This window comes from Dermacentor andersoni, chromosome 5 (genome assembly GCF_023375885.2).
Source record: "Dermacentor andersoni chromosome 5, qqDerAnde1_hic_scaffold, whole genome shotgun sequence".
In the NCBI taxonomy this organism is placed as follows: Eukaryota; Metazoa; Arthropoda; class Arachnida; order Ixodida; family Ixodidae; genus Dermacentor; species Dermacentor andersoni.
Window position 1 is genome coordinate 191,483,654 of NC_092818.1, and position 24,993 is coordinate 191,508,646.

At 45.2% G+C, this 24,993-nt stretch overlaps 1 protein-coding gene across 1 annotated transcript in view; it reads left to right on the forward strand.

The window, feature by feature from the left end:
- Window positions 1-24,993, forward strand: part of LOC126531756 (ATP-binding cassette sub-family G member 1-like) — a 70,527-nt gene that overhangs the window by 19,737 nt on the left and 25,797 nt on the right. The window contains exons 2-4 of the mRNA XM_050179464.2: window positions 19,561-19,683; window positions 20,499-20,616; window positions 23,939-24,125. Of these exons, the coding sequence (XP_050035421.1) occupies window positions 19,561-19,683; window positions 20,499-20,616; window positions 23,939-24,125 (428 nt within the window). The remainder of the gene's footprint in view (window positions 1-19,560; window positions 19,684-20,498; window positions 20,617-23,938; window positions 24,126-24,993) is intronic.

Sequence of the window (24,993 nt, forward strand, 5' to 3'; positions counted from 1 at the left end):
ACGCAAGCATATTGCACATGTACGGCACAGCGCGCCGCGGTACACCGAAACAATACCCTGCGATGCAATGCGGTCGCTGCGAACGGAACAACGAGCACGTGAGTTCGCCGTTGGTGGTGTCGTGGTGTGTTGCGTGACTGTGACGCGCGCAGTGTGTATCATTGCAGTCTCGTCATTCCCATACGGAGTAATATGCTAGGCGTGCCGCCAGGCAAATCTTTGCAGGAATAACTTATGACCCTTTGTCTATCCATCTCTTTACGGCCGTTGGTCAATTAACTGCTGCGCCGATTTTGAGACGTGTTTCTCCAGAAAAAAAAAAAAGGTTTAAATTATGTGTAGTGATAGACCGAAAAATGTCGATCGGTCGATAATGATTTTCGAGGTTTCCTATAATTGCGATATTTTAAAATCTAAAGACACAACATCTTGAAAGCTCGGAGCCTGGCACCAGGAAATGTGAATACCCGGCCGTATGTGAAGTACGTCCAATTTATGTTTAGAGCTTATTGCAAATGTGTTTTTAATTTACCTCTCCTGTCGTCTTTCTTGTACACGTCTTTTTCAGTTCTCAGACACAACGCCTCTACATCATGCATGCGTGGTCATTGTTAAAACGAACTATTGTTATTCAGTGCTACGTGGTCAGGCGGGCCTTTACTTTGTGAGAATTTTCACCAGAACATTACAGGAACGACGGTGATGGCATGTGGTGCTTGTGAGACGAAGTTACTTTCTGTGCAAGCGGGGCAACTTGAAAAAAATTAAATAAGGAAGGTTAGTACGCGCTTGGGGACCGGTAATTTGTTGGTGCATTACAGATCGCGTGAAAAGTGTCCCCCACTAGATTAAAGAAAAAAAATTCTTCAAAAAAAGGTGGAAGCTTGCGTCCGCTGACAAGGCGTACTACTCGGACGTTTCGTGTTTCACGCGCAAGTGTTTTCACGCGGTATAAAGCAGACCCTTCTTTCCGCAGAGCGAAGAAAACAAAAACAAGAAACTTCGCCTTTCCGCATCTACCAGGCCTGCTGGTGTCTTCGCGCAGGGTGTTCTAGGCCTGATGTTTTTTTCTGTTGCTTTGTTTTTGCTTGCTTCCGTTGGGCGGTGCCCTCGGCATTAGGTCAGTTGTCTTTGCCTACAAAACTGTGAATGTTTGAAAGATTTAACAAGGCGCGCGTTGGAATATGTTGGAAAAATACCAAGTATGATTAAGCAGGGGGAAACACCAAATGGAACCAGAAATTTCTAATATGTCAAAACATTTGGACGATATTTAAACCATGCCGCTCGACCAAAATGCGTTTTGATAGAGCAGCCGTGCTTAAACGTTCCATCTCCTTATAGGTTAGGAAAATCTAGGGCGCAATGTTGCTGCGCTTCTTTCTGTTCCTTTCTATATATATTTCTTTCTTTTTGCATGTTCGTCCCCACGCGACAGGTTCATGCCCCATAAAACTAGATTTAGCTCTGCACTCGTAAGGGCAACGCTATGTTTTGTACTCTCTCGGAGTTATGCCGACAAACATTATCAGAGATTCAATGGCAAAAGAAAAGAAAGAAAGACAGACCACTCGCTCGTTCGCTATGTTAAACTTCTGCAGTGGTTTGCTTGCTAAAAAAGCCGCAATTTCGCCGCGAAAGGCGAAGCACCAATTGCGAAAGCAAACTAGTGGACAGCTATACGAAGTAAGGATAGCAGTTTTATCGGCCGTATAAACTCGCAAACATAGTCATAATCGCTAAATTAACAAGCTTGGTGTCATGCACACACAAGCGAACATGAACACATCTCACTTGATGACCACGGAAACTCGCTTTCAAAACGCTGAAGTGAGGAAGCCATCAGCAGCAGCGAGCGAATTGACCTTCGTGCTGCGTCTCGCTTCAACGTGAACTGAGCTGCGAGAACACTGAGCGTGGCGAACTCTGTCACCTTCGCAGATATGGCTTTCAAGATTCATCGGCCCGGGCCCGTTGGCTTTATATGGCGGTTCCCGCTGTGACCGCTCAGTGGCTATGGTGTCGGGCTGCTAAGCACGAGGTCGCGCTATCGAATACCGGCCACGGCGGCCACATTTCGATGGGGGCAAAATGCGAACACACTCGTGTACTTAGATTTAGGTGAACGTTAAAGAACTCCAGGTGGTACAAATTGCTGGAGTCCCCGCTACGGCCTGCCTCACAATCATATTGTGGTTTCGGCACATCAAACCCCATGATTTGTTTTATTTATATGGCGGTGATCAACAAATATCGAGCCCCTCGGTCTTCCTTCATCTCGCTCCCTAGTTTGAACAACATCCAACACACGCATTCATTTTGCTGCACGCATTCCCCTATACGAGCGCGAAGGCTACTGTACCAGCTGGGCAAGATGCCTGCGCAGCTTTGTGGTTCTGAGAGAGAATGTCGCCGCCGCAGGCGTCCGACAGGATGTTGATGGCGCTCTCGGGATGGATGATTTCGTCGGCCAAGGTCTCGTTGCTTTTTGAGCAATTACGAAATGGCAGGGAAGCGCAATACCTTGCCGGCCAGGCCTGTACACTCGGTTGCTGCTTTCGCGCTCTTGGAAATTTAGCACGTGCCTATACAAGGTGTATCGACGACATATTTCATTTTATTTGAAGGCGAAAGCCTTAGATCTATATGTTTCAATGTCGCATTTTCAGGTACAGAAAATAGGAGCGGTCGTGCTCGCCCGTTCGTCATCGTCTTCTTCCACATCGCTGCCACATCGATGCCGCTGATCATGCCGAAAAAGACGAAGTTAATTAATTTAAAGTTAATTAAGGCACTCGAACCCACGACCTCCAGTGGGGGGGAGCCGAACCCACTTTTGCTGTTAATTAAGGCGAAATATATTAGGGCACACTTAATTAGGGTAGCTTTAATTAAAGTACTCGAACCCACGACTTTATGGTGAAAACATCAAGTAATTTGATGGATGTCTCTTGAGCGCGCAGGCTTTCGCCTTCACCTTCTTTGGTGTATGCGAAAGTGGCGTGCAAATTTTTTTTCTTCGTTCAACTCTCTTTTTTGTTGCTGTTGCTCTGGCTCCTTATCAGAAAATGAAAATTCACGGCACGCAGTATGCTGCCAGAACCGCCGGTTCTATTTCCTATGAAGTAAGCGCATACCCTTGTGAGGCTGGCTTGAGCAGAAAGACTCTCCGTGTGCTATTAGCCGATAGTTGATGTTGGCTACACCAAGACATGGCGCCCAGGGTTCGAATATAACCACCGCAAGCGGAGAAAATTGCATTACTATTTATGACAAATTGACAGCGCTATAGCTATTCTCGGCTCGGACTATAGTCAGTAGGGCTTCATGATATAAGAATAGCACAATAGACGTGGCAAGAAAGAAAGGACAGTGCGTCAGCCCTTTCTTTATTGTTCCGCCCCCTTGTGGTCTTATATCACGCTTGTGTTGATTTTCCGGCGACGTTAACTGATTTATATTGGACCTCAGGGGATTGCTGATTGCATTCACAATACCGCTGATCATGAGAAAATGAAGTATTGTACTTTATCTGCTCCACAAGGTCGTGTAGAGACATATTCTTGAAAGAAAGCGGTGTCTCGGAGAGTTGCTTTCATTTTCAAGTTTTCAACTTTATTTGATGAGTGTGAGGACCCCCCTCACCTGTCTCATCTTCTCCCGGCGGTTCGCTGTGCGGAGAACGTAAATGCGCGTTAGACCAGCTCCAATTTGACTGTTCGTTCACTTCTTTGGGGTGAGAAGCTCAAAAAGCATGAGCCGCTAGCCGCGATCGCGCCAGGTTAATATTCCGTCATATTGTCCAATTCACCATTTTGTCAACTTTGATTGGCCCATAGAGCTGCTACGGTCTCCATGATTGCCTCCGATCGCCGCGATTGCAGAATTTGACAATAAGGCGAAATTTTGAGAGTGTCCAGGGTTGTTACGAAATGTAGCAATTTTATTCAGATTTTTTGCTTTACGCGCTATTCCGGGCTGCGCTCGGACCATTGACGTATATTGACCTTCACGTTCAGCCGGTCGTGGTTAATACGGAAGGAACAAAATTGGGCGAGAGGAATCGCAACATTGTACCCGCCCAGCATGGCATCCGCAGCCGGCGCGTCATGGGATGACACATGCCCCCGCACCAAATCACGTGAAGCAAACTTAAGGAGAGATCAAGCGCCCTCCGGCACCCTGTTTTGCTACGGCGCGCTAAATGGGGCGAAATTGTTTGTGCTATCAAAATTTTTTGTCTGTTTTAATAGGTGAGCGTATTGTTCCTTTTCGTGTCTGAGCCTGTTGTTCCTTGTTCGTGCTCTGCTAACGTCATAACCGTGATCAGACGTCCGTGAACGGAGGGTGATAAGAAAGCTATAGAATTGAGCAAAAATACTCTTACATTATATACCGGCCTTGATTTCCTACGGGGTGGCCATTAGCTGCAAACGTGCTATTCGCAATGGCGGCCTAATATTATAAATGAGAAAGTTACTTAGCAAATCTAAGTAATACGGCTAAATGACGCATCAGGAGTGTTTCTTGTGCCAGCTGCTGTTGTGAACCTCGGCCAGGAGAAAATATACCAGTGTGCCTCTAATTGTTTATCTTTAATGATTAGAAACTGTCACCGCCGAAACCTCCCGGTATAGATAAGATGACTTTGAACGCGCTAGTGTCGCCGTTTTGAAAGAGCCATGCGTGATGATTATGCTATTTTGTGCGCTTGAGCCGTTAGAAAAATGTCTACTTGCCACTGAAGGATGATGTCCAAATGAAACGCGTTTGCATGCTTGGCGTGCTCACTGTTAATTCGCCACTATTTTGCACGACGCTTCCGCATGTGCCAGTTCGCACATGTTCGACATATGGTTAGCGACATCTCCGAATGCCTCGGAAGTTTCTGGTGTTGCACTGATGGACGTTGAATGCGCGGCATCCGACATTGCGTGAAGAGTCCGGTTCTGAAGGCCAAAGGCGATGTGGGATCTAGCGGACATGTTGGGTGAACGTAGCGTAGAGACCGCGTGCTTCCTGTCACGAGAGCAAGGCGCCGTTCTCAAGGCCAAGGTCACGCCACACGTCATCGGTGCCGAGTGGAAGCCTCGCTCTAAGGGCCCTCAAACAGCCGTTGCTTGTTCGACGAAGCCTTGTCCTTGTGCCGCTTGAATGCGGCTGTTAAGAATACTAATGCTGACGCTCGTCACGTTAGTCATCTCCAGCGATACCTGTGAGAAGGAAGGATTAGCATAACGAACGTTGTTAGTGCATTCCACTGGAACGTTTCATTTGTGTGCTGTCGTATAGGTTTTTGATGTGCTTCATCACATGACTTAGAAGGCGCACTGTTTCGTACATGTGTACAGAGTTATTTGTGTGGTGTGGATATCAACGTCCGCTCAAGATGTAAATACGCGTGCAATGGAGACTTTCCATTTACATCTAGTAATAAAGGTGGCAGAGTCTGGGGAGAGGATGTTTTCACGAAGATGGGCTTGTTGCGGAATTCGACGATCACATCGATGATTTTCTTTCGTTTCTTCCTTCTTTTTTTATTTCTGACTGGCTTTCGCGCTCCAGAGATGTCGATCTATTCTTTCCTATTTAAAGTTGTACTAGCTTACACTGAAGGTCATACACACGATGAAAAATATCGGAGAGCTTACACGTATGAAATCAGCCTTGTAGCCTTCAAACGCATCAATAAACTGAAACTGAAACTGAAACTGAATAGCTGCTGCCGGTTGCTTTTGCTTTCATATGTGAAAACTCGTGCAGTGAATTAAATAGCTGGGAATTTAACGTTTATTGACGTTATTGTCAGTTATCAATTTGTAGGCTGCGTTCAGAAGCAACCGATCGAAATGTTGCCATCAAGCTAAAGATATGCTTAGTCCTTGGGGTAAGAGCAGTGAAGCTGGATCTGGCGCACCTAAAGGTAGTCATGTTCCATTTTATGGTATAGACAGTCTTGAAATACTGGTTTTCTTCAAAAGAATGCATGTTTTCTTTTTAAAGCGAAGTTTGGTGGCGATTTTGAGTGCGATCTGTCGTACAACCATTCGCATCGGCAGCCGGGCTCAACAGGTTCTCAACAGAACCCGCCGCATGCGGCGTCGAGTCGCACGTCGCGCATGCGACTAACTTGCTGAATATTATTAGAGAGCTTTAGTTTAGGGGAAGCAAGCGGCTTGCGTTGCCAAGAATTAGGGGCGACGGTACTGCGCATGCGCAGACCCATACGTATGGGTCCGCGCATGCGTAGTACCGTCGCCCCTAGTTCTTGCGCACGCAAGCCGCTTGCGTCCCCGAAACTAAAACTCTATTAGAGAGTTTATCCGCGTCTCCCATCAGAAGCATTGCAGAAACTGCAGCGCTTCCCTTTCTACTAACGTGCGAGTCCAGAGGGGACATAAAACTGCAAAGAGGAGGGAGGGGAAGAGGCAGTTCTCATACAAGGGGGGGGGGGGGGGAGGTGACGTGAGAAGGCAAGGAAACCCTACTACACTGCTACTACGACAGCGGTTGCGGGAAAACTGGATGAGCTTAAGCTCAAGGTACGGTAGAGTAAGTTGCTGCTATTTCTGAAAATAAACATCATACAAATATGAGAAGTGGACAAACTACGCAGAGCGTGCAGAAGCAGAGCCGCATTAATTAAAGCACACCCCAGAGTCCAAGCGACACTACGGAAGCGGTCGACCGTCAAATCAGCATTTCTGTGCCCACCACGGTAGCTTTGTGGCTATGGCATTGCTAGAAGTCGCGGATTTTATCCCAACCGAGGCAGTCGCATTTAGACGGGGGCGAAATAGAAAACGCATGTGCACTTAGATTTTGGGAGACATTAAAGAACATTACGCTGTCAAAATTATTCCGAAGCCCGCCATTATGGCGTGCCTCATAATCCGATTATGGTTTTGGCGCGCTCCCATGTGTAGGGTAGCAAACCGGTTGAGCTAAACTGGTTAACCTCCCTGCCTTTTCTTCTCCACTTTTTCCTTCCCTCTTTCCTTGGCACGTACAGCCCCGTAATCCAATTCAAGTGTAATACTTCTGCCAGTGCCTCGCTACCTATCGTAAACTGCAGTCTCGGAAGAGAACATCAGTTTACGATAGGTAGCGAGGCACTGGAAGTGGTAAGGGAATACATCTACTTAGGGCAGGTAGTGACCGCGGATCCGGATCATGAGACTGAAATGATCAGAAGAATAAGAATGGGCTGGGGTGCGTTTGGCAGGCATTCTCAGATCATGAACAGCAGGTTGCCATTATCCCTCAAGAGAAAAGTGTATAATACCTGTGTCTTGCCAGTACTCACCTATGGGGCAGAAACCTGGAGGCTTACGAAAAGGGTTCTACTTAAATTGAGGACGACGCAACGAGCTATGGAAAGAAGAATGATGGGTGTAACGTTAAGGGATAAGAAAAGAGCAGATTGAGTGAGGGAACAAACGCGAGTTAATGACATCTTAGTTGAACTCAAGAAAAAGAAATGGGCATGGGCAGGACATGTAATGAGGAGGGAAGATAACCGATGGTCATTCAGGGTTACGGACTGGATTCCAAGGGAAGGGAAGCGTAGCAGGGGGCGGCAGAAAGTTAGGTGGGCGGATGAGATTAAGAAGTTTGCAGGGACAACGTGGCCACAATTAGTACATGACCGGGGTAGTTGGAGAAATATGGGAGATGCATTTGCCCTGCAGTGAGCGTAACCAGGCAGATGATGATGATGATGATGATGATGATGATGACTTCTGCCACGGTGAGATCAGCCCTGTGATGTGATGACAATGCTCGACCTTCACAGAGGTTATGAAGTATGTCGCACAACAACGCCTCAAGCAAACACCTCTCCCTGTGTGTTCTGCGTATTACGCAGACAAACAGCAGTGGTGCACGCAAATTAATGTTTAACATCAACTCACCACTCTTGTGTTAGACTAAACGTTGAAGAAAGTAAGCTTTAGCCATCAACATCACCGCTAATTGTCGTCAATCAAAGCAACCAGCACGGAGACCTTCGCTTACAGTCGATTGTCACAGTGCGTGGGACCTGCATAATTTTTTTATCCAACCTCACACACTCATTTACCTATTGCAGAAAGAGTCGGACCTCTACCTTGTGCCATTCAAAAGTTATAGCCTAATTTGTGGCGTACACTGAACTTGGTGAAACCAAAATTCACAAATTTGTATCATTTTTTACTTTACTTTTTCGAATATTAATAAGTAAGTTAAGTTTATATTATGCTCATATCTATAACATGCGGTAGTACATGTAATATTTTCCTACATTTTGTTAACGTTTGCTAAAGCTCACATTAGGGGGCGCTTCAATTACCTGATTTGGCAAGAGACATAAGATGCATCTGCGTTCCAGAAGTGCTGAGATTCAAGGCGGATGGAAGCATTTGCAGGCCAGCAGATGGAGTAACCAAGAGTCGCTTAGAGTATTGGTGGTAACTGTACAACGTAGAGACATAAGCTTTAAGGTAGAAATAACGGATCAAGGAAAGATAGGCAAAACGTTAGACACCGATAGATGTAGTAAAAGCTGATCAAATCAAGCAAGGCTAGCTGACTGCCACCGCCCGCCTCAAGGGAACGCCAATAAAAATCAAAAGAATAATTGGCAAAGGGTAAGAGAAGAAAAGCGTTTGCCTAAGCCTGCCAATCTTAAAGTTTGGCCCCTTTGATGCAGCCTAAATATTCTTTTTTCAAAGCTTTAGACGCATAAAGAGTACTAAATGGTATTTCTAACAAGGTACAGCACTGCCGTAATTTTATCTCCTAAAATAAATATATTTGCCTTTATTTGGCTCTAAGCCCACAATGCGGTTTGTATGTTTCTGTCCGTTTACGGAGGAGAGTTTATGGAGAGTTAGTGGGCCACTAGATACGTGCTGGCTGTTGTCTTGCCTAGCAGGCAACGCGGGCCACTGGATGTGTGACCGAACTTGCTGCTGGCTGCACTCTGGCCTAGTCGACATCTTTGGTCACTGCAGGCGTACGTGTCACTGGGTGTGTGCCCGAACAGACAACTTCGGCACTGCATATGTGGTAGTGGCATGCGCACATTCTTGGCCAAGTCCCCGTAATGAATATACGGCACAAGGCGTATAAGGCCTTAAATATATTAAAGCCATAGTGGAACATCTCATAATGCAACATTACCCAATGGCCCTCAGTCCCCAGCAGCTGCGGAACACCTGAACAAGCCGGTGGTCAGATTTGTAACGCAGCGCAGCAGAGAGTGCTAAGAATATCTGGACCCGGACAGGCCGCCAATGGAAACGGACCCTTGCAACGTTTAACACCCGAATACTCTCGAGTGAAGCTAGCCTAGCAGGACTCTTTGAGGAACTATCAGGCATTGTTTGGAATATCATTGGCCTTAGTGAGGCTGGAAGAACTGGTGCGGCTTATACAGCGCTGACAAATGGCCACGTCCTCTGCTACAGAGGGCTACCAGATAAGAAGCAGTTCGGAGTAGGATTCCTAATCCATGAGGACATAGCAGGAACCATTGACGAATTCTAAAGCATTAGTCAGAGGGTTGCAGTAGTCGTAATGAAGCTGAATAGGAGGTATAGAATAAAGGTAGTAAAAACCTGCGCTCCAACTTCCACTCACGATGATGAAGAAATAGAACAGTTTTATGAAGATGTTGAATTAGTGATACGAAAAGTGGAAACTCAATTTACTGTAGTCATGGGCGACTTCAATGCAAAAGTGAGGAAAAAGCAGGCTCGTGAAAAGACAATTAGCAACTACGGTGTGGATTCTAGGAACACTCGAGGAGTGTTCCTAGAACACTCCTCGAGTGTTCGAGTGATTTGGGAAACGAATAAGCTGCGAATAATGAACACCTTCTTCAGGAAGCGTTGGTACAAAAAGTGGACCTGGAAAAGCCCTAATATTGAAACAAGAAATGAAATTGATTTCATATTTTCTGCCAATCCCAGCATAGTGCAGGATGTAGAAGTGTTAGGTAGGGTAAAGCGCAGTGATCATAGGTTAGTGAGGGCTAGGATTCACCTGAATTTGAAGAAAGAAAGAGTAAAATTGGTCAAGAAGAAACAGGCTAACCTTGACGCAGTAAGGGTAAAAGCAGACCATTTCAGGTTGGCATTTGCAAACACATATGCAGCCTTAGAACAGTGTGATGAAGATGGCATAAAGGCAATGAATGAAACCGTAACCAGCCTGGCTCCAGAAGCACCAATTGAAGTGGAAGGTAAGGCGCCAAGGTAACCAGTAGGTAAGCTCTCCCAAGTAACAAAGGACCTAATAAAGAAACGACAAATACTGGAAGAGTCCAACTAAAGAGATCAGATAGAATTCGCGGAACTGTGAAAACTAATCAACAAGGAGAAAACTAGGGATATTCGAAATTATAACGTGAGAAAGACTAAGGAAGCAGTAAAGAATGGACGCAGCCTGAAATCAGTGAAGAGGAAACTCGACATTGGACAAACCAAGATGCATGCACTGAAAGATAAGCAGGGTAATATCGTCAGTAATCTCGAAGATATAGTAAAAGCAGCGGAAGAATTCTATACTGACCTGTACAGTACCCAAAGCAGCCACGGTACCTCCATTCGAAGTAGTAATGAACAGGTTACAAAGGCTCCTTCTATATCCAGCGATGAAGTTAAAAGGACCTTGGAAGACATGAAACGGGGAAAAGCGGCAGGAAGAGATGGACTACCACTCGATTTAATCAAAGATGGAGGAGACATTATTGCTTGAAAAACTAGCGACCCTTTATACGAACTGTCTATCGACTTCAAGGGTCCCAGAGAACTGGAAGAATGCCAACATTATACTAATCCACAAAAAGGGAGACGTTAAAGAATTGAAAAATTATAGGCCGATTAGCTTACTTCCAGTATTATATAATGTATTCACCAAGATAATCTCCAATAGAATAAAAGCAACACTGGACTCTAGTCAACCAAGGGAACCGGCAGGTTTCAGGAAAGGATACTCTACAATAGATCACATCCATGTCATCAATCAGGTAAACGAGAAATCCGTTGGGTACAATCAGCCTCTCTACATGGCTTTCATAGATTACGAAAGGCATTTGATCTAGTAGAGATACCAGCAGTTATAGAGGCATTAAGTAATCAAGGAGTACAGGACGCTTGCGTAAATAACCTGGAAAGTATCTACGGAGATTCTGCAGCTACCTTATTTCTCCAGAAAAAAAGTAGGAAGATACTTATAAAGAAAAGGGTCAGACAAGGAGACACAACCTCTTCAGTGCTATTCACTGCGTGCTTGGTATAAGTATTCAAGCTGTAAAACAGGGAAAGCTTAGGAGTAAAGGATCAATGGCAAATGTCTCAGGTACCTACGATTTGCAGATGACATTGTACTGTTCAGCAACACTGGAAACGAGTTACAACAAATGATTGAGGACCTTACCAGAGAGAGTATAAGCGTGGGGTTGAAGATTAGTATGCAAAAGACAAAGATAATGATCACTAGGTGGGCAAGGGGACAAGAGTTCAGGATCGCCAGTCAGCCTCTAAAGTCTGTGAAGGAGTACGTTTACCTAAGTCAATTACTCACAGGAGACCCTGATCATGAGAAGGAAACTTACAGAAGAATAAAAATGGTTAGGAGCGCATTCGGCAGACATTGTCCGATCCTGACTGCAAGCTTACCCATACATTAAAGAGAAAGGTGTACAATCACTGCATTCTACCGGTGCTGACAAATGAGGCAGAAACTTGGAGACTGACAAAGAAGCTCCAAAACAACTTGGAAAGCATATTTAGCGGCAGCGAACAGGGACAGAAGGGAGATGATACCACAATGCGCTAACTTCAACAACTTGATTTTCAGGAAACACCCACCTATTTAACCCATACATTGTGGTGTCGTCTCCCTTCTGTCCTTGTTCGCTGGCGCTAAATATGCTTTCCAAGTCAGTTTACCAACACGCCCAACAAATAGCAATGCTCGAAAACAAGTTAAGGATCGCGCAAAGAGCGATGGAACGAAGAACGTTAGGCGTAGCGTTAAGAAACAGGAAGAGAGCGATGTGGCTCAGAGAACAAACAGGTATGTATGATATTCTAATTGACTTGGAATAGAGCTGGGCAGGTCAGCAAAGGTAAGGTTAGGTCGGGTCGGAAAAGAAATGAAGCTGGGCAGGTCATGTAATGCTTATGTTAGATAACCGGTGGACCATTTGTGTTACAGAAGGGGTTCCAAGAGAAGGGAAGCGCAGTCGCGGATGGCAGAAGACTAGATGGGGTGATGAAATTAAGAAATTCGCAGGCGCTAGCTGGAATCGGTTGGCGTAGGGCAGGGGTAATTGGAGATCGCAGGGAGAGGCCTTCGTCCTGCAGTGGACATAAAAGATGATGATGATGCTTCTGCTGCTGCTGATGATGGTGGTGAAGATGATGCAACATCAGCAACTGACACCGCCTCGTCTAGCGCTGCCACTTGACGGATAGCTATTGCAACGAAGTTCCAACCAGGTTACTATATAGGGGTAGTTGGGGTTGCTACAAATTTTCGACTGAATTTGATGTGATTGCAAGATATACCACGTCCTGGTACTGTTTGGCGTTGTAGATAGCAGTGAGGTTGCCACTTCGTCTCTCTGCTGGTGGGCCCGTAAGGTTTCGTTATTCACGGGTGGCAGGGGGATACGCAGCAGGCCAGAAGAAATCTATTGCTGACATTGACGATCATTTTCGATGGTTTCTGCCTCCTTATATTTTGTTAAATACTTTCTCACCAGATGATAAAAGCTTTTCAGCTGCAGAGTCACGGAAAGACATCAGACTTCACAGCTTCCTTCGGCTCAGAGCTCGTTCAGTGCAACAGCGGCATTGTCCCACAATGAAGACGGCCCTTTTTTTTTTTGCTTGCTTGCTTGTGCCTCAAATGATTCGGCTCATTCACTGCGAGGGAACGGCCAATAAGCTGAAGGGGTTAGGGTGGTTAGTTGGAGGGAGGGGGGCAGTCGAAGAATAGCACGCTAACTTAAAGCGAGAATTTGGAAACAGTGAAGAAGAAACGAGACACAAACTAGCGTAAAGACTAACTGACTAACGCGAACTGTCCGCTTTTGCGACACATTGCATTGAACCCCACAAGCTGCACTAATGCCAGACCACCGTTGAAGCGACGTAATAGTAGGGGCGTTTTACGTAGTTAGACGCACATGCAGCAAGGCGGTTACACGCGTCACTCTGCGCGTCCTTCGCGAAGGAGGACAAGCACTGCAGCCTGGAGTGGCAAGCTCTGTAACCACCCTTATGCACAAAACTGACAAGAAAGCGCCTTTGTGTGCGTGCGTGCGCGCGCGCGCCTGTATGTGTGTGTGTGTGGCCAGATTCCTCGAGCGATGATTAATGAGCGTGAAGTACTTGTTAGAGGGAATGAAGTACTTGTTAGAGTGAGCAGCCTCTAGACATCGTAACATACTGCCTAGACAGCATAAATTACGTTAACGCATGTTTAAGTGGCTGTGTAAATGCACTTATTAAAAGAAATATGTGTTCCCCTCAGCTGTCGCCTTTACATCTCGTTCGCTGTCATAAGCGAGTATTATGGTTGTTTGAGTTATTTACTGTTTTAGGTAGCTTCTTCCGGTGAATTGAACAATGCGCACTGCGACGAACGAACAGAGGATGTGCATGCGCACGGCTGTGACGGCTTGGCGAAACCACGGCTTTTTTGACCGGAAACGGCCGGTGTTATATGAGCGTCCTCATCCAAAGGCGTGCCGGTGGCGCAAATGTTTTTCGTTGCGCGTGTTTTACGACACGAATACTTGCAATGCGGATGCCACATTTCTGCCCCAATTGTTACGTCATTCCTTCGCACGATAAAGGTTCTGAGGGGCTTCGGACGTTGGTTATCTAAGGGGATATATTGAATAAACATTTCCCATAGCAGATTCTTCTCGCTGGCGGCCGGAATTCTCTGCCCAGACAAAAAAAGTTCTCCTCTAAATCTCTAACAGAAATAGTAACACGGAAATAGTTTTAATTTATGTATTTCATTGCATTAAAAACATTGACAACTTTCGTCGCCCGCTTTTTCACAACACTTGAATGTAATATGAAGAGACAAAAATGCCGTGGTGCGAAGAAATTGTGTCGATTGGCATCCTGTGAACAATCTTAAAGCATTTTTTTTTTGCACGTGTAAGCAAACGTTAACATCTACTGACTGATGTGAGCAGATGCTTCTTAAATAAGCTTTACAACTTGGAAGCACTAGAACAAAAGCTGATGTGACATGAATTGCATCACTTAGGAGATAGAAGGTGAGCAATATTGATACATTGCGCATAGCTCTGAAGCAGGCACGTACCCTATGGGGGGCCCAGGGGGGCCCGCCCCCCCCCCCCAAAATTGCGCGGCATACCCCCCCCCCCCCCCCCCTCATCAGCCCACGCCACCACTCCTCACACACATTCCTGAAGCGCCGACAAATCAATCTACTTGGCGGTCAACATTTTGCCGTCTTTTACAGCGAAAGCAGTGTACGACTAACTTCTGTAGTTTTTTTCGGCGTCCGTTCACAGAACAAATCATCATGTGGGCCGATCCTGCATGGTGATAGTGAAGAAAGGGTCCGAGATCAATGGCACATACCCCTTTGGACTCGGGAACCTACAACGCGCCCTTCGGAGTCTTCGGGACGGGCCCATGTATGGGGAGCTCTTAACGCCTGCTTCGCCTCCGCCGCGGGTGGGCTCGGTATTTCAATATTTTCGGTATCGGCCTACGTATCCGGAGTTCTTAATGCCTGCTTCACCTTCCCCGTGGGTCGTTCCGGCATTGCACTATCTTCGGGATCGGCACACGTATGCGGGGTGCTTAACGCCTGCTTCACTTCCGCCGCGGGTCGGCCCGATATTGCATTATCTTCAGGCCGACCCGCAGCGGAGGTGAAACACTTTGCTTTTAGTTTGAGAGCTTTGACTGTCGTCAGCTTTCGCTGCCATTCCAATCTTCACAGAGTTGAATGGTTGTCAATTTTTGCGCTCCTTTTGGATGGCGGTAGTTATCGGCATCTCCTGGGGTGTGGAGACCAGTTTTCCGATCGATTCGGTGCCCGCGCTACTAATTCAAGATGAATTCAGGCAGGGCGTAGTTTATTGTTTTAATTATAATATTTTATTTTGTTTATAATGCCCAACAAAACTTTTATCTGACCATCTATTCAACGATCACGCGCATCGCTGTTGCTTCGTGAGTTCAACCTTCCTTATTCAGACTGATCCAGGAGCCAGGAAAGGGATTCGGTTCATAGTCAGCTGTTCTTATGCTCGTGGAACGAGTTGTTGACGGAGAAACTGTCAGCTGTATTTAACTTTTCATTTTTCTTCATTATTTCCTCGAGTGACGGCTCGCCGCGACGCTGGCAGATCTTCGGAACCATATATCCGCGATATGGGTTAAATAAGATGGAAAATTAGATATTGCGAAACAGCGTCCATCATCAGACGCTGCAAAACCCATAAGCAATATGACCGTCACCCGTTACCTCGTCTGGTTTTTCCCTAATTGTACAGCACTTTTCGTGCAAATTTGGCAACTGGAAACAAGAGTCGCAAGGAGATGAGAAATTAAGCGATCTACTAAGGGAGAAAGCCACGGCAACAGCCAAACAGGGAGGAAAAGCGAAAATTGTTCGTGAAAACATTTATGGATCGATATCTTTTTATTTAAAAAGGAAGTAGAGAAAACGACACCGGAAGTTGAGAATAACTCCGTGCGTTGAATGACGCTTCTACAGTTATGAATCGAGCCGCTTGAGAGAGAGAGAGAGAGAGAAGAATACAGGAAGGCAGGGATGTTAACCAGTCAATAGTCTGGTTGGCTACCCTACACTGGGGGAAGGGAGAAGGGGAAGAGAAAGAAGGGAGAGAGAAAGTGTAGGTACGTGTACGGACAGCACTTCAGTTAAAGTCGCTCGAGCAAACCAGAAGTTCTGAGAAAATACAAAAGTGCCTTCACTGCCTTCTGAGCCGATGATCGGTAGGGACGGTGCTCTAATATTGTCTGTTCACTCAGAGGACGATCGTCTAGTTTCCTCAATGTGTCGGACAAATACTGTCTTTGTGCTTGAAATTGAGGACAATGGCACAATATGTGGTCAATGTTCTCCTCGCATGCGCAAACATCACATGCAGGACTATCAGCCATTCCAATTAGTGCTGAGTAGGCATTCGTGAAGGCCGCTTGACGTATCCACTTCCCTGCTGTGCTAATGGGGGTGTTTTTCTAACCTTCCGCGGTGGCCTCAGTACGTCTACAACCCCACAACGTCCTGCACTCTACGCGGTTCTACGGGACTGGTGACCACGCATCGTTACGCAACTTCCCAAATAACAGCACGAATCGGTTTTGCTACATTGTAGAGCAGTAAACGAGGGATTCGAAAGAACTGTGATTGTTCCGCAAATATACATTTCTCTATAATTCTTCCAGAGCTAACTGAAAAAGCGCAACTAGAAATCTTTATTTGGCACTTTTGCTTGTTAACTTGTTCTTGGCAAGGTTCTTCCTGCGCATCTTTCATGCGCGAGTCCATTTGATGTGGTTCTTTGTTTGCCAAGTAAAGAGGTGTATCTCACAGGTGTAGCTGTGAGATACACGTGATTTCAATTCTCTTTTGCGGGTTTACGCGTCTTTATGGCGAATGGTGGGCATTATTCACATTTGTACTAGTAAGAGTACCCTCCCCCTCATTTGCATATAAATGTTACCTTGGGTTGCCCCCCCGAAAAAAAGTCCTGCGTACGTGTCTGCTCTGAAGTATACCACTAACTTGCGAATATGACTTTTGCAGAGTTCAGGTAAACAATGTAACTATTTCACGTAGCCCCTGAACTAGCAAGTCGCATTTGTCTAATTTCGACAATTTACTAGATGCACATTACACAACCGCTACATCTTGTTTTGGTGTGGAGTAGCGGAGTTGTTAACTTGACGCTTCAGTCTTCTTTTTTTCGACTTTACCAAATTTTTTCATGTCTTCAGCGTAGTATGTCTGTGTAGTATGCACAGTGCAGCATGTCTCTGTACAAGTTGAAGACGTATCTTTATCTCTGCACAATGTGGTTGCTCAGGCACTTGCACGCAGAATCACAATGTATGGTAGTTTTGCTTTTAATGTGTCTCAAGCATGGTTACAAAGGGTTGGTGCAATAATGAAAATTATTCTGCGAAGTACCACCTATGTTATTTATGCATATTCAGGAAACTTCCTTCATAGCTTCTGTGTGCGTTAATTGCGGCCGTCGCTCAAAATTAAATTTATTATAAATTATGGAGTTTTACATGCCAAAACTACGATTTCATCATGAGGCACGCCGTTGTGGGGGACTCCGGACTTCCTGGGGTTCCTTAACGTGAACCTAAATCTAAATACACGTGTGCTTTCGCTTTTCGCCCCCACAGAAATGCAGCCGCCGTGGCCGGGATTATTGCGGCCGTTACTCGTGCCAAGAGTAGCTGTGGCTGCTTACTGGGACAATATATCAGTTTTTAAATATAAAAGATAATAACCGGTGAACAATGTTATTCCTTGCAATGGTGCCTTTTGTATTTCTAAATTTAGACCTGAGTATGGTAAAAAAAAAAGCGCTCTTCTTATGTTCGCAACATGCCCAATAGTCTCGTAATGAATGCAACTGAAGTAGGAAGGAAATGCAAATTAAAATAGTGACTACAGACTCTATCAGCTGATACATTATGCACACCTAGTATTAACAATATATGCCGCGTACAAACTCAACACTCTTTTCTTCTTAGATACAGCATGAAATATGAATTTTGCAGCCTTGTTGGTATGTTCTTTTTATTTTGTAACTATTCATTTTGATATCCAATGAGATAAAATTGCTCATTAGTGGTCCAGTCTTACAAGCCAACGTGCGGTGGACCCGATATAAGCAGCCGACTGCACGTCACCTTTCCTGGAAAGGTGATAATAATAATAATAATAATAATAATAATAATAATAATAATAATAATAATAATAATAATAATAATAATAATAATAATAATAATATTTATTTATGCACCACAAGAAAAAAATACATAGTAAGCGGGCCTGTCGAAGCCTAAATGGCTTGTGTGACTAGGCGCGGCAGTGCCGGCAACAGCGATGAGGTCAGTGTGTGTACATACATGCGTAACCTTAGTGCCGACAAAATATTGTGCATAAATGAAAAATAAATACATGTCAATACAATGTAGCGTGAACATATTTTCACGCTTATATAGATGAAAAACAGAAAATTTTGATACATGGTAGTCCAACATAGTGAAATTTTTTTTTTATGCTTACATAGAACAAAAAACAAAAATTAAAAACAAGTTATGGCAACGTAATGAACATTTTTGTAAGCTCATAAAGATATACAGGTTAATACAACCAAATTACTTCACACAAACACATACCCATACATAAAAGAAAACTCAAATGGAAGATAACATCTTCTTTAAAACCTTTTTTGATTGAACCGAGAAAAATTCGTCAGGTAGATCATTAAAGATTTTGGGCACATAGACGCATCGCCGTGCCTCGCCATACCGAGTTGATGAACGAGGAACATTGAAACGAATGTTGTCCCTCAAAAGTCGAGGAGCTACATATTTTTCTCGGAATTGGTCGTTCCAAAAATGACGAAGAACAACAGTTTGCTTAAATAAGGACTGAAATGAAGGAAAACCTAACGCGGAAAATGAATTGTCACCTGACATCTGGCCGCAGCCATAGGTAACACTTTTCAATATATTTTTTAGTAAACTGTCAATTCTCGTCTGCCATCTCAATGCGCAGAAAGCGAAAACGGTGATTCCGTATCGCAAGATGCTGTATGCGAGTGCATGCACTATGGTTTTCTTTACCGATAATGGCGTGAAACCTTTTATATTAAAAAGCAACCAAGCGACACTCCTAAGTTTGCCACACAGATATAATAATAATAATAATAATAATAATAATAATAATAATAATAATAATAATAATAATAATAATAATAATAATAATAATAATAATAAATGTATTGCCATAACAAGTATACAGAGTTATCATCAGGCCTAGGTAATAATATAGTAATATTATTAGACAGCAATAATAATAATAGACCTTCTTATATTGTGCCCAGGAGCATTTATGAAGCCTTTGTACTGGTGCACTTAGAAACTAGGACGAAACACAATGCACCGAAAGGAAAACTGTGGCAGACAAAACAATATCACGTAGAGGAACCAACACGAGATATAATGAAAGCTACGGTGTCAAAGCTAGTTAATCTTGCGATATGGTTATTGCCGCCGTCATATCGTTGTCGTGGATGTTAAAGGATACATCCCACGTAAAAAAAGAAGTAGCCTGCTTAACTTGTAGTCGTCCTCATCTCCTTACAATCACCAATTAAGCGTTAAGAAACTTTGTCAAAAGCGACCCTCACTACTGCTAGCCAGTGTAAGAGTTTGTTGTGTACGAACTTGCTCGCTGAACGCGGAGAAGTCTTGGCGCAGCAACGCTCAACGCGTTGTTCTTAATGGTGCGCAGCGGCGGTGGACTTCAAGACCAAGGCCGACGCGAACGGCAACGGCCGCCACAACGGGTTTAGGAACTTCGAGAGCATCGACCTGACCTGGAGGAACCTCTTATACAAGGTCAAGAAAGGCAAAGGTATACGCGCTGCACACCGCGGTCGCAGATGAAAATTTAGTGACCAGATCTGTTTTGGATGACGCGCTGTCTCCGCAACTATATTAGACTAGCTTTTCTGACTTTTATAAAGCGAGCAGAAGCGGTAAGCCTCGTGAGCGGTGTTCCCCCGTTGAACCCGTTGCAATGGACTCTCCAGGCAGCGAAAGGTCATGTGTCACTCTTGCTTGTTTCTGTCTTATATAGTGTACCAGCAAATTATTGTTCGTGAAAATTCTATACCCAGCTCCATCTCCTTTCTTCTCTTCTTAATATAATAAGATACCTTAAAATCTGGCAGCATGAAGACTGAACCGCAAGCACTGATGGGATTTTCTTGCAAATACATAAGTACTGAAGAAGTGGATAGTAGTTCAAGTCGAGGAAAGTGCAGAGCACTCAAGGAAAAAAGGAAATGACTGAGAAGTGACATTAACGCTTAGTTTTGGATTAGACTGAAGGTGACTAAAAAGACGGAATCGAAAACGGCACGCCTCAACTGCTGACCGAACCCGCAACTTCTGCATGCCGTGCACAACGTTGCACTTATAAGCACGCATTGCTTGGCTTCATTGGTTGCCTGGAATTTCTGGTAGTTAGGAGTTAATATTCAGAGTCACACTTGTTTCCTGTAATCTATCTTACTGCTTAATTGCGAAGTTTTAGGTTGTTAACTTCTTGCGTCGCGTCCTTGCATAAATGAACAATGTGATTCGGGCAATATTTCTTTATCAAAATGAAGCATACTAAACGTTCCTCACTGCCTCGTGACTTCTTAATTTGCATTCGTCTCTCAGCCCGCAAGTACTTAGTCAACAACATGAGCGGTGAAGCACGGTCCGGTACGCTGACTGCCATCATGGGTCCCTCTGGCGCGGGCAAGACGACGCTGCTCAATTTGCTCACGGGCTTCTAGTGAGTGAACCCTCTTTCTCAATTCTCGTCCACAGATACAATTCAAGTTGGTCAGGCGCGTTTGTACGTAATCATCCTTATTGTCATGTTGATAAAAGGGAGTTTTAGAATAGGTGCCCCAAAGGTTTTGGGGCCCCAAAGAAATAGCGTCGAAGCCACTGCGCATGCGCGAGACGCAAACTGCGTTTGGGTTTTGCGTTGGGAACGCTATCTTACCGATTTAGTGGGAGCCCAAATAGTGGCCCCAAAAGCTTTGCAAAACATGGCGGCACCCATCGAAGCGACAGCTCTAACCTAGCACCAAACTGGGTTCGATTCGTGGTAATGCGTGAAGTTCGCAAGCTAGGAGAAGTGACTGCGGTTATCGCTTTCTCTCAACTAGCGTGTGTTATGAAGATTGATTCATTAGACGCCGCTGATTCCGAATTCGATTGTGGATTTTATGGGTCGTAGGCATAACACGGCTAAGCTTGGCTGGTGAAGGCACGTAAAGTTGGTTTGCTCAAAACTAAGCGCAACAAATTGTTCGCTACTTACAGAATAACCTCTAAATCGTAATTAAACGCGAATACACGCAAGTCAAAATTACTATTCCTATCATAAGATGGTATATTTTATTTAATTATTTCTAATAGCTTTTTTTTTTGACGCCGTAGTGGCGCTGTCAGCGCAAAACGCTATCCGCAAACGCAAAGCCCTATTCTAAATCTATTCACTCCTGCGTGCCCCAACGCTAACACCCGCAAAGCTCTTTGGGACCTCAAACTATTGGGGCCCCTGTTCTAAACTCTCTCATAAACCATAACTGCACGAGTTGCGCAGTCTGACGACGACATTACGTGCACGAACGAACACTGCGCTATAGCGATGGCCCGAACCAGATAAGCATATCTCACCTCTTTCATAAACGGCACGCAGCTTTTACGGAGACCGGAGATACAACTTTTATCGAGAACTTGGCTGGTATCGTGAGAAAACGAGACATAAGTGGGAAAAAAGAAAAAAAGAAGCCAGCGTGATAGCGTTGCAGAAAGCATCGGATGGTGATTGTCAAAATCAAGGGATAGATTTTCGTTAAACGTGCTCAGATACGCTGCTGAGGACACTTCTCGGCTAGCTATGTTGGTTAATGCTACGAGGCTGTGTGGTTTGGATGAGACTTTGCGCTGTATCCTGGACCGGCCCGCGTTACAAACCAAGTTAAAACCCCGACCTGACACATATCGTGCGCCGGTATCAGGATTGGCCTACCAGTTCACCATCTTTGATCACACCGCGTCCGCTATCGGTCCACTTTCCTCGGCCAGACAACCGTCTAGGCAAAGTACGGGGAACAGGCAAAGAGAGCTGCTTCGATTTAAATGGCTTCGGGATGAGCGTCAGTACAGTCACTGGTACGCGGCAAGCAGTGACCGCTTCTGGAAGCCCTCCATTTATAACTTAGTTCAGACGCCTTGACTTAACTTTACTTCCAGAGGCCTCATTGCACAAGAATGGTGCGGAACCGCATTAAAGCGCAGAGCGAGAATCTGAGGTGTTCCCATATATGCGCTCCAGGTGATTTCATGCTGAAATACGCAGGGACTATACTCAAGTATGGAAGTCTAAGACACGTAGGAAAGTTCTACATTTTTTGTTGTGCAATATATTTCGCCAAAAGGGACTCGTAACTTTAATGGGCACTGCATCTCCGGACGCACTGTACACGCGGGATTTATTAGCAGACAACGCTGTGGACACCGCATTGAAAACATACACAATGCGTTGTAGACAACACGAGCGATCGTCTCAAGGAACGTTTAGCAGATTCGCTTTCGTTGCGCCCCGAGAGAAAACTTGCGTGGCCGCGATCTGAGACTAGGAAGTCCACCACTTCCGCCAACTTTTGTCCCGCCCGCTATTGTCCCGCCGTCGTGGAGTCATGGACTCTTTTCCGCTTGGTGCGGCGTTTGGCGCGTCTTCATTACGTTGCGCAAGCGCCGTGACCTCGGCGCGCTCACGTATCTCCGCCCACTCAAGTCCGGCCGGTAGATGTACGTGACGGCATGTGCATGGCCCACGAAGAATTTGTGCCCACGTTCGCATTTAAAAACCGACTGGTGCTTTTCGATTGAAGACGGGGCCAACGTAGTTTGCTTCTTCGTCGAGATAACCGTGTTAAAGAATATCTGTGTGTCACGGGAAAAGGAACACGGTTAACGCAAGCGTTCGCCTTTATATTTTACCATTTTGTGAGAAATGGACACCGTAGCTAACGCTGTAACATTAGCCATGATGCGCATCCTGTTTGTATAACAGAGCAGCCCTAAACATAAGCGTGTGCTTACAGTTTATATCCGTCCAGGAATGCTAACATCGCATGTGATACAGATTATGCATTATGGATAGCGCTCACACCGGGCCTTATACACACTTTAACATTACAGGAAACAGTAAACAGGCCCGCGCTGACACCGCAAAAGCCACGCATGGACCTAATGGTTACATAACCGACGGTCTGCTCAGCTATGCGAGTGCAGCGCGAGCAGATGTCACAACCACACTGTGCTCGTATTAGCTGTATTTCACTACATAGGTCGTTTCTAAGGCAAGGTTTTTGCCACTCTTGGCAATTAAGGGGACAACGGAGCTCAAATGTGTAGTTTAAGTTGTCACAAGTTCAGTTGAACCTTGGTATGCAGCATAAGTCTATCCCCCACTCCAGCATCTCTCATAGCCCCAACGTTGCTTTGGGACGTTAAACCCCATGAATGAATGAATAAACGAATCAATAAATCAATCAATCAATCAATCAATCAGTCATTCAATCAACCAATCAATCTCTGCCAAACATGTACAACAATTGAACCTGAAACGCTGTACTTGCTCGGGTCATTCGAATGTCGCCGCATCTAATAAGGCGAGACAAAAGAGCCGGAGACTTCAATGCGGCTAGTGCTAGTTGTGTAGGGCGCACTAATATCATTCTCACGAAGCAATCTATTCGTTTTGCAAAGATAATTTTGCGATCTCGCGTACATACTCTTTATAATGTACCGGCCTCTTTCCATACATTGACTTGCAGCATCTAGATCTGCTTTCTAGAGTAAGACAACACGCTTCCTTTTTATAGCCTTCATACCAAAACGGGTCCTCCGAGACAATGCGTGGCCCTATAGCAGACACAGACGTAGCGAGAGAGCGGCGATGAATAGGTTAGTTAATTTCTGTCTTCTGTGCTCATTTGTGCTACAGAAGCATGTAAAGTCTCAGTTAGAACCCACTTACCAGGCTTGTTACTGTCGCCAGACAAAGTTCATTTCTCTGATTTTTCCCTCCACAGCGACAAGGGCTACAAGGGCGAGGTTCAAATCAACGGTTACGTGCGTGACCAGGCGCTGTTCAACAAGCAGAGCTGCTACGTCATGCAGGAGGATCGACTGCTTCCTGCCCTCACCGTTTACGAGGCTATATTCATGAGCGTTGAACTGCGCATGCCCAACATGGCACCAAAGGACAAAGCTAAGAAGGTGAGCCGGGGATAGGGCAGGCTTCTGTAGTTGTCATACTTGCAGACACACTTAAGAAAGCGGGTTACAGAAGCCACAATTTCAGGCTACTTAGGAATGGGGGAGGGCATTTCTGCACTTCACAATCACTTGCATAGAAAAATTAGAGTTGGCCGCAAGGTAAACCTTTCTTGTTAGGTTCGAGCTTTAGCTCCAGTTTAACTCTCATTTTCATGTAAACATTGGTGTAAAACGCAGATATGATCTTCTCATACAGCCGCTAAACCAATCTTCTATGAATTAAAGAGATAAAGTGAAATTCTATGGACTATCACACTTGAATTATAACTTAGAGCTTCAACATGCTTTATTTATTTTTTTCGAGAAGCCTGACCCTCGGCATAAGCGTGCCTATATAAAATCGTGGAGGCACTAAACATGTAGGAATTGTAGGAGCGGCTTAGCGAACCTAATATGTAAGAGCCAAAATAAATAATTATGCCTGGCTCTGCTATCGCAAACACAAGAGACCAGCAGAGCTGGGGGAAGTTAAGGCTTCAGAAAAAATCCATGCCGTCTTCCTCTGTGGGGGGTTTCACTTGGGACTGGGCGCCATTTGAGGCGCCCGCCGCAACAGGAGCGATTAGTTGAGACGAAATATGCGTCGGTGCGGTGCGCCAGACGCTGCACCGACGAGACGCGGCGGCAACCGCCGCGCCTTAGCTCTGATGCATGCTAGCTCCGACGCCGTGTACCTGCTGATCGGTCCGGGTCAAGCCCATATCGGCGGGTTCCACACCCATATGGGCAGAGCAAGAGCCATTTTGACATATCACGGAAGGCTAATGGCCGATTTGGAATAAAAAGAGATTGGAATAGTTTTACGTTA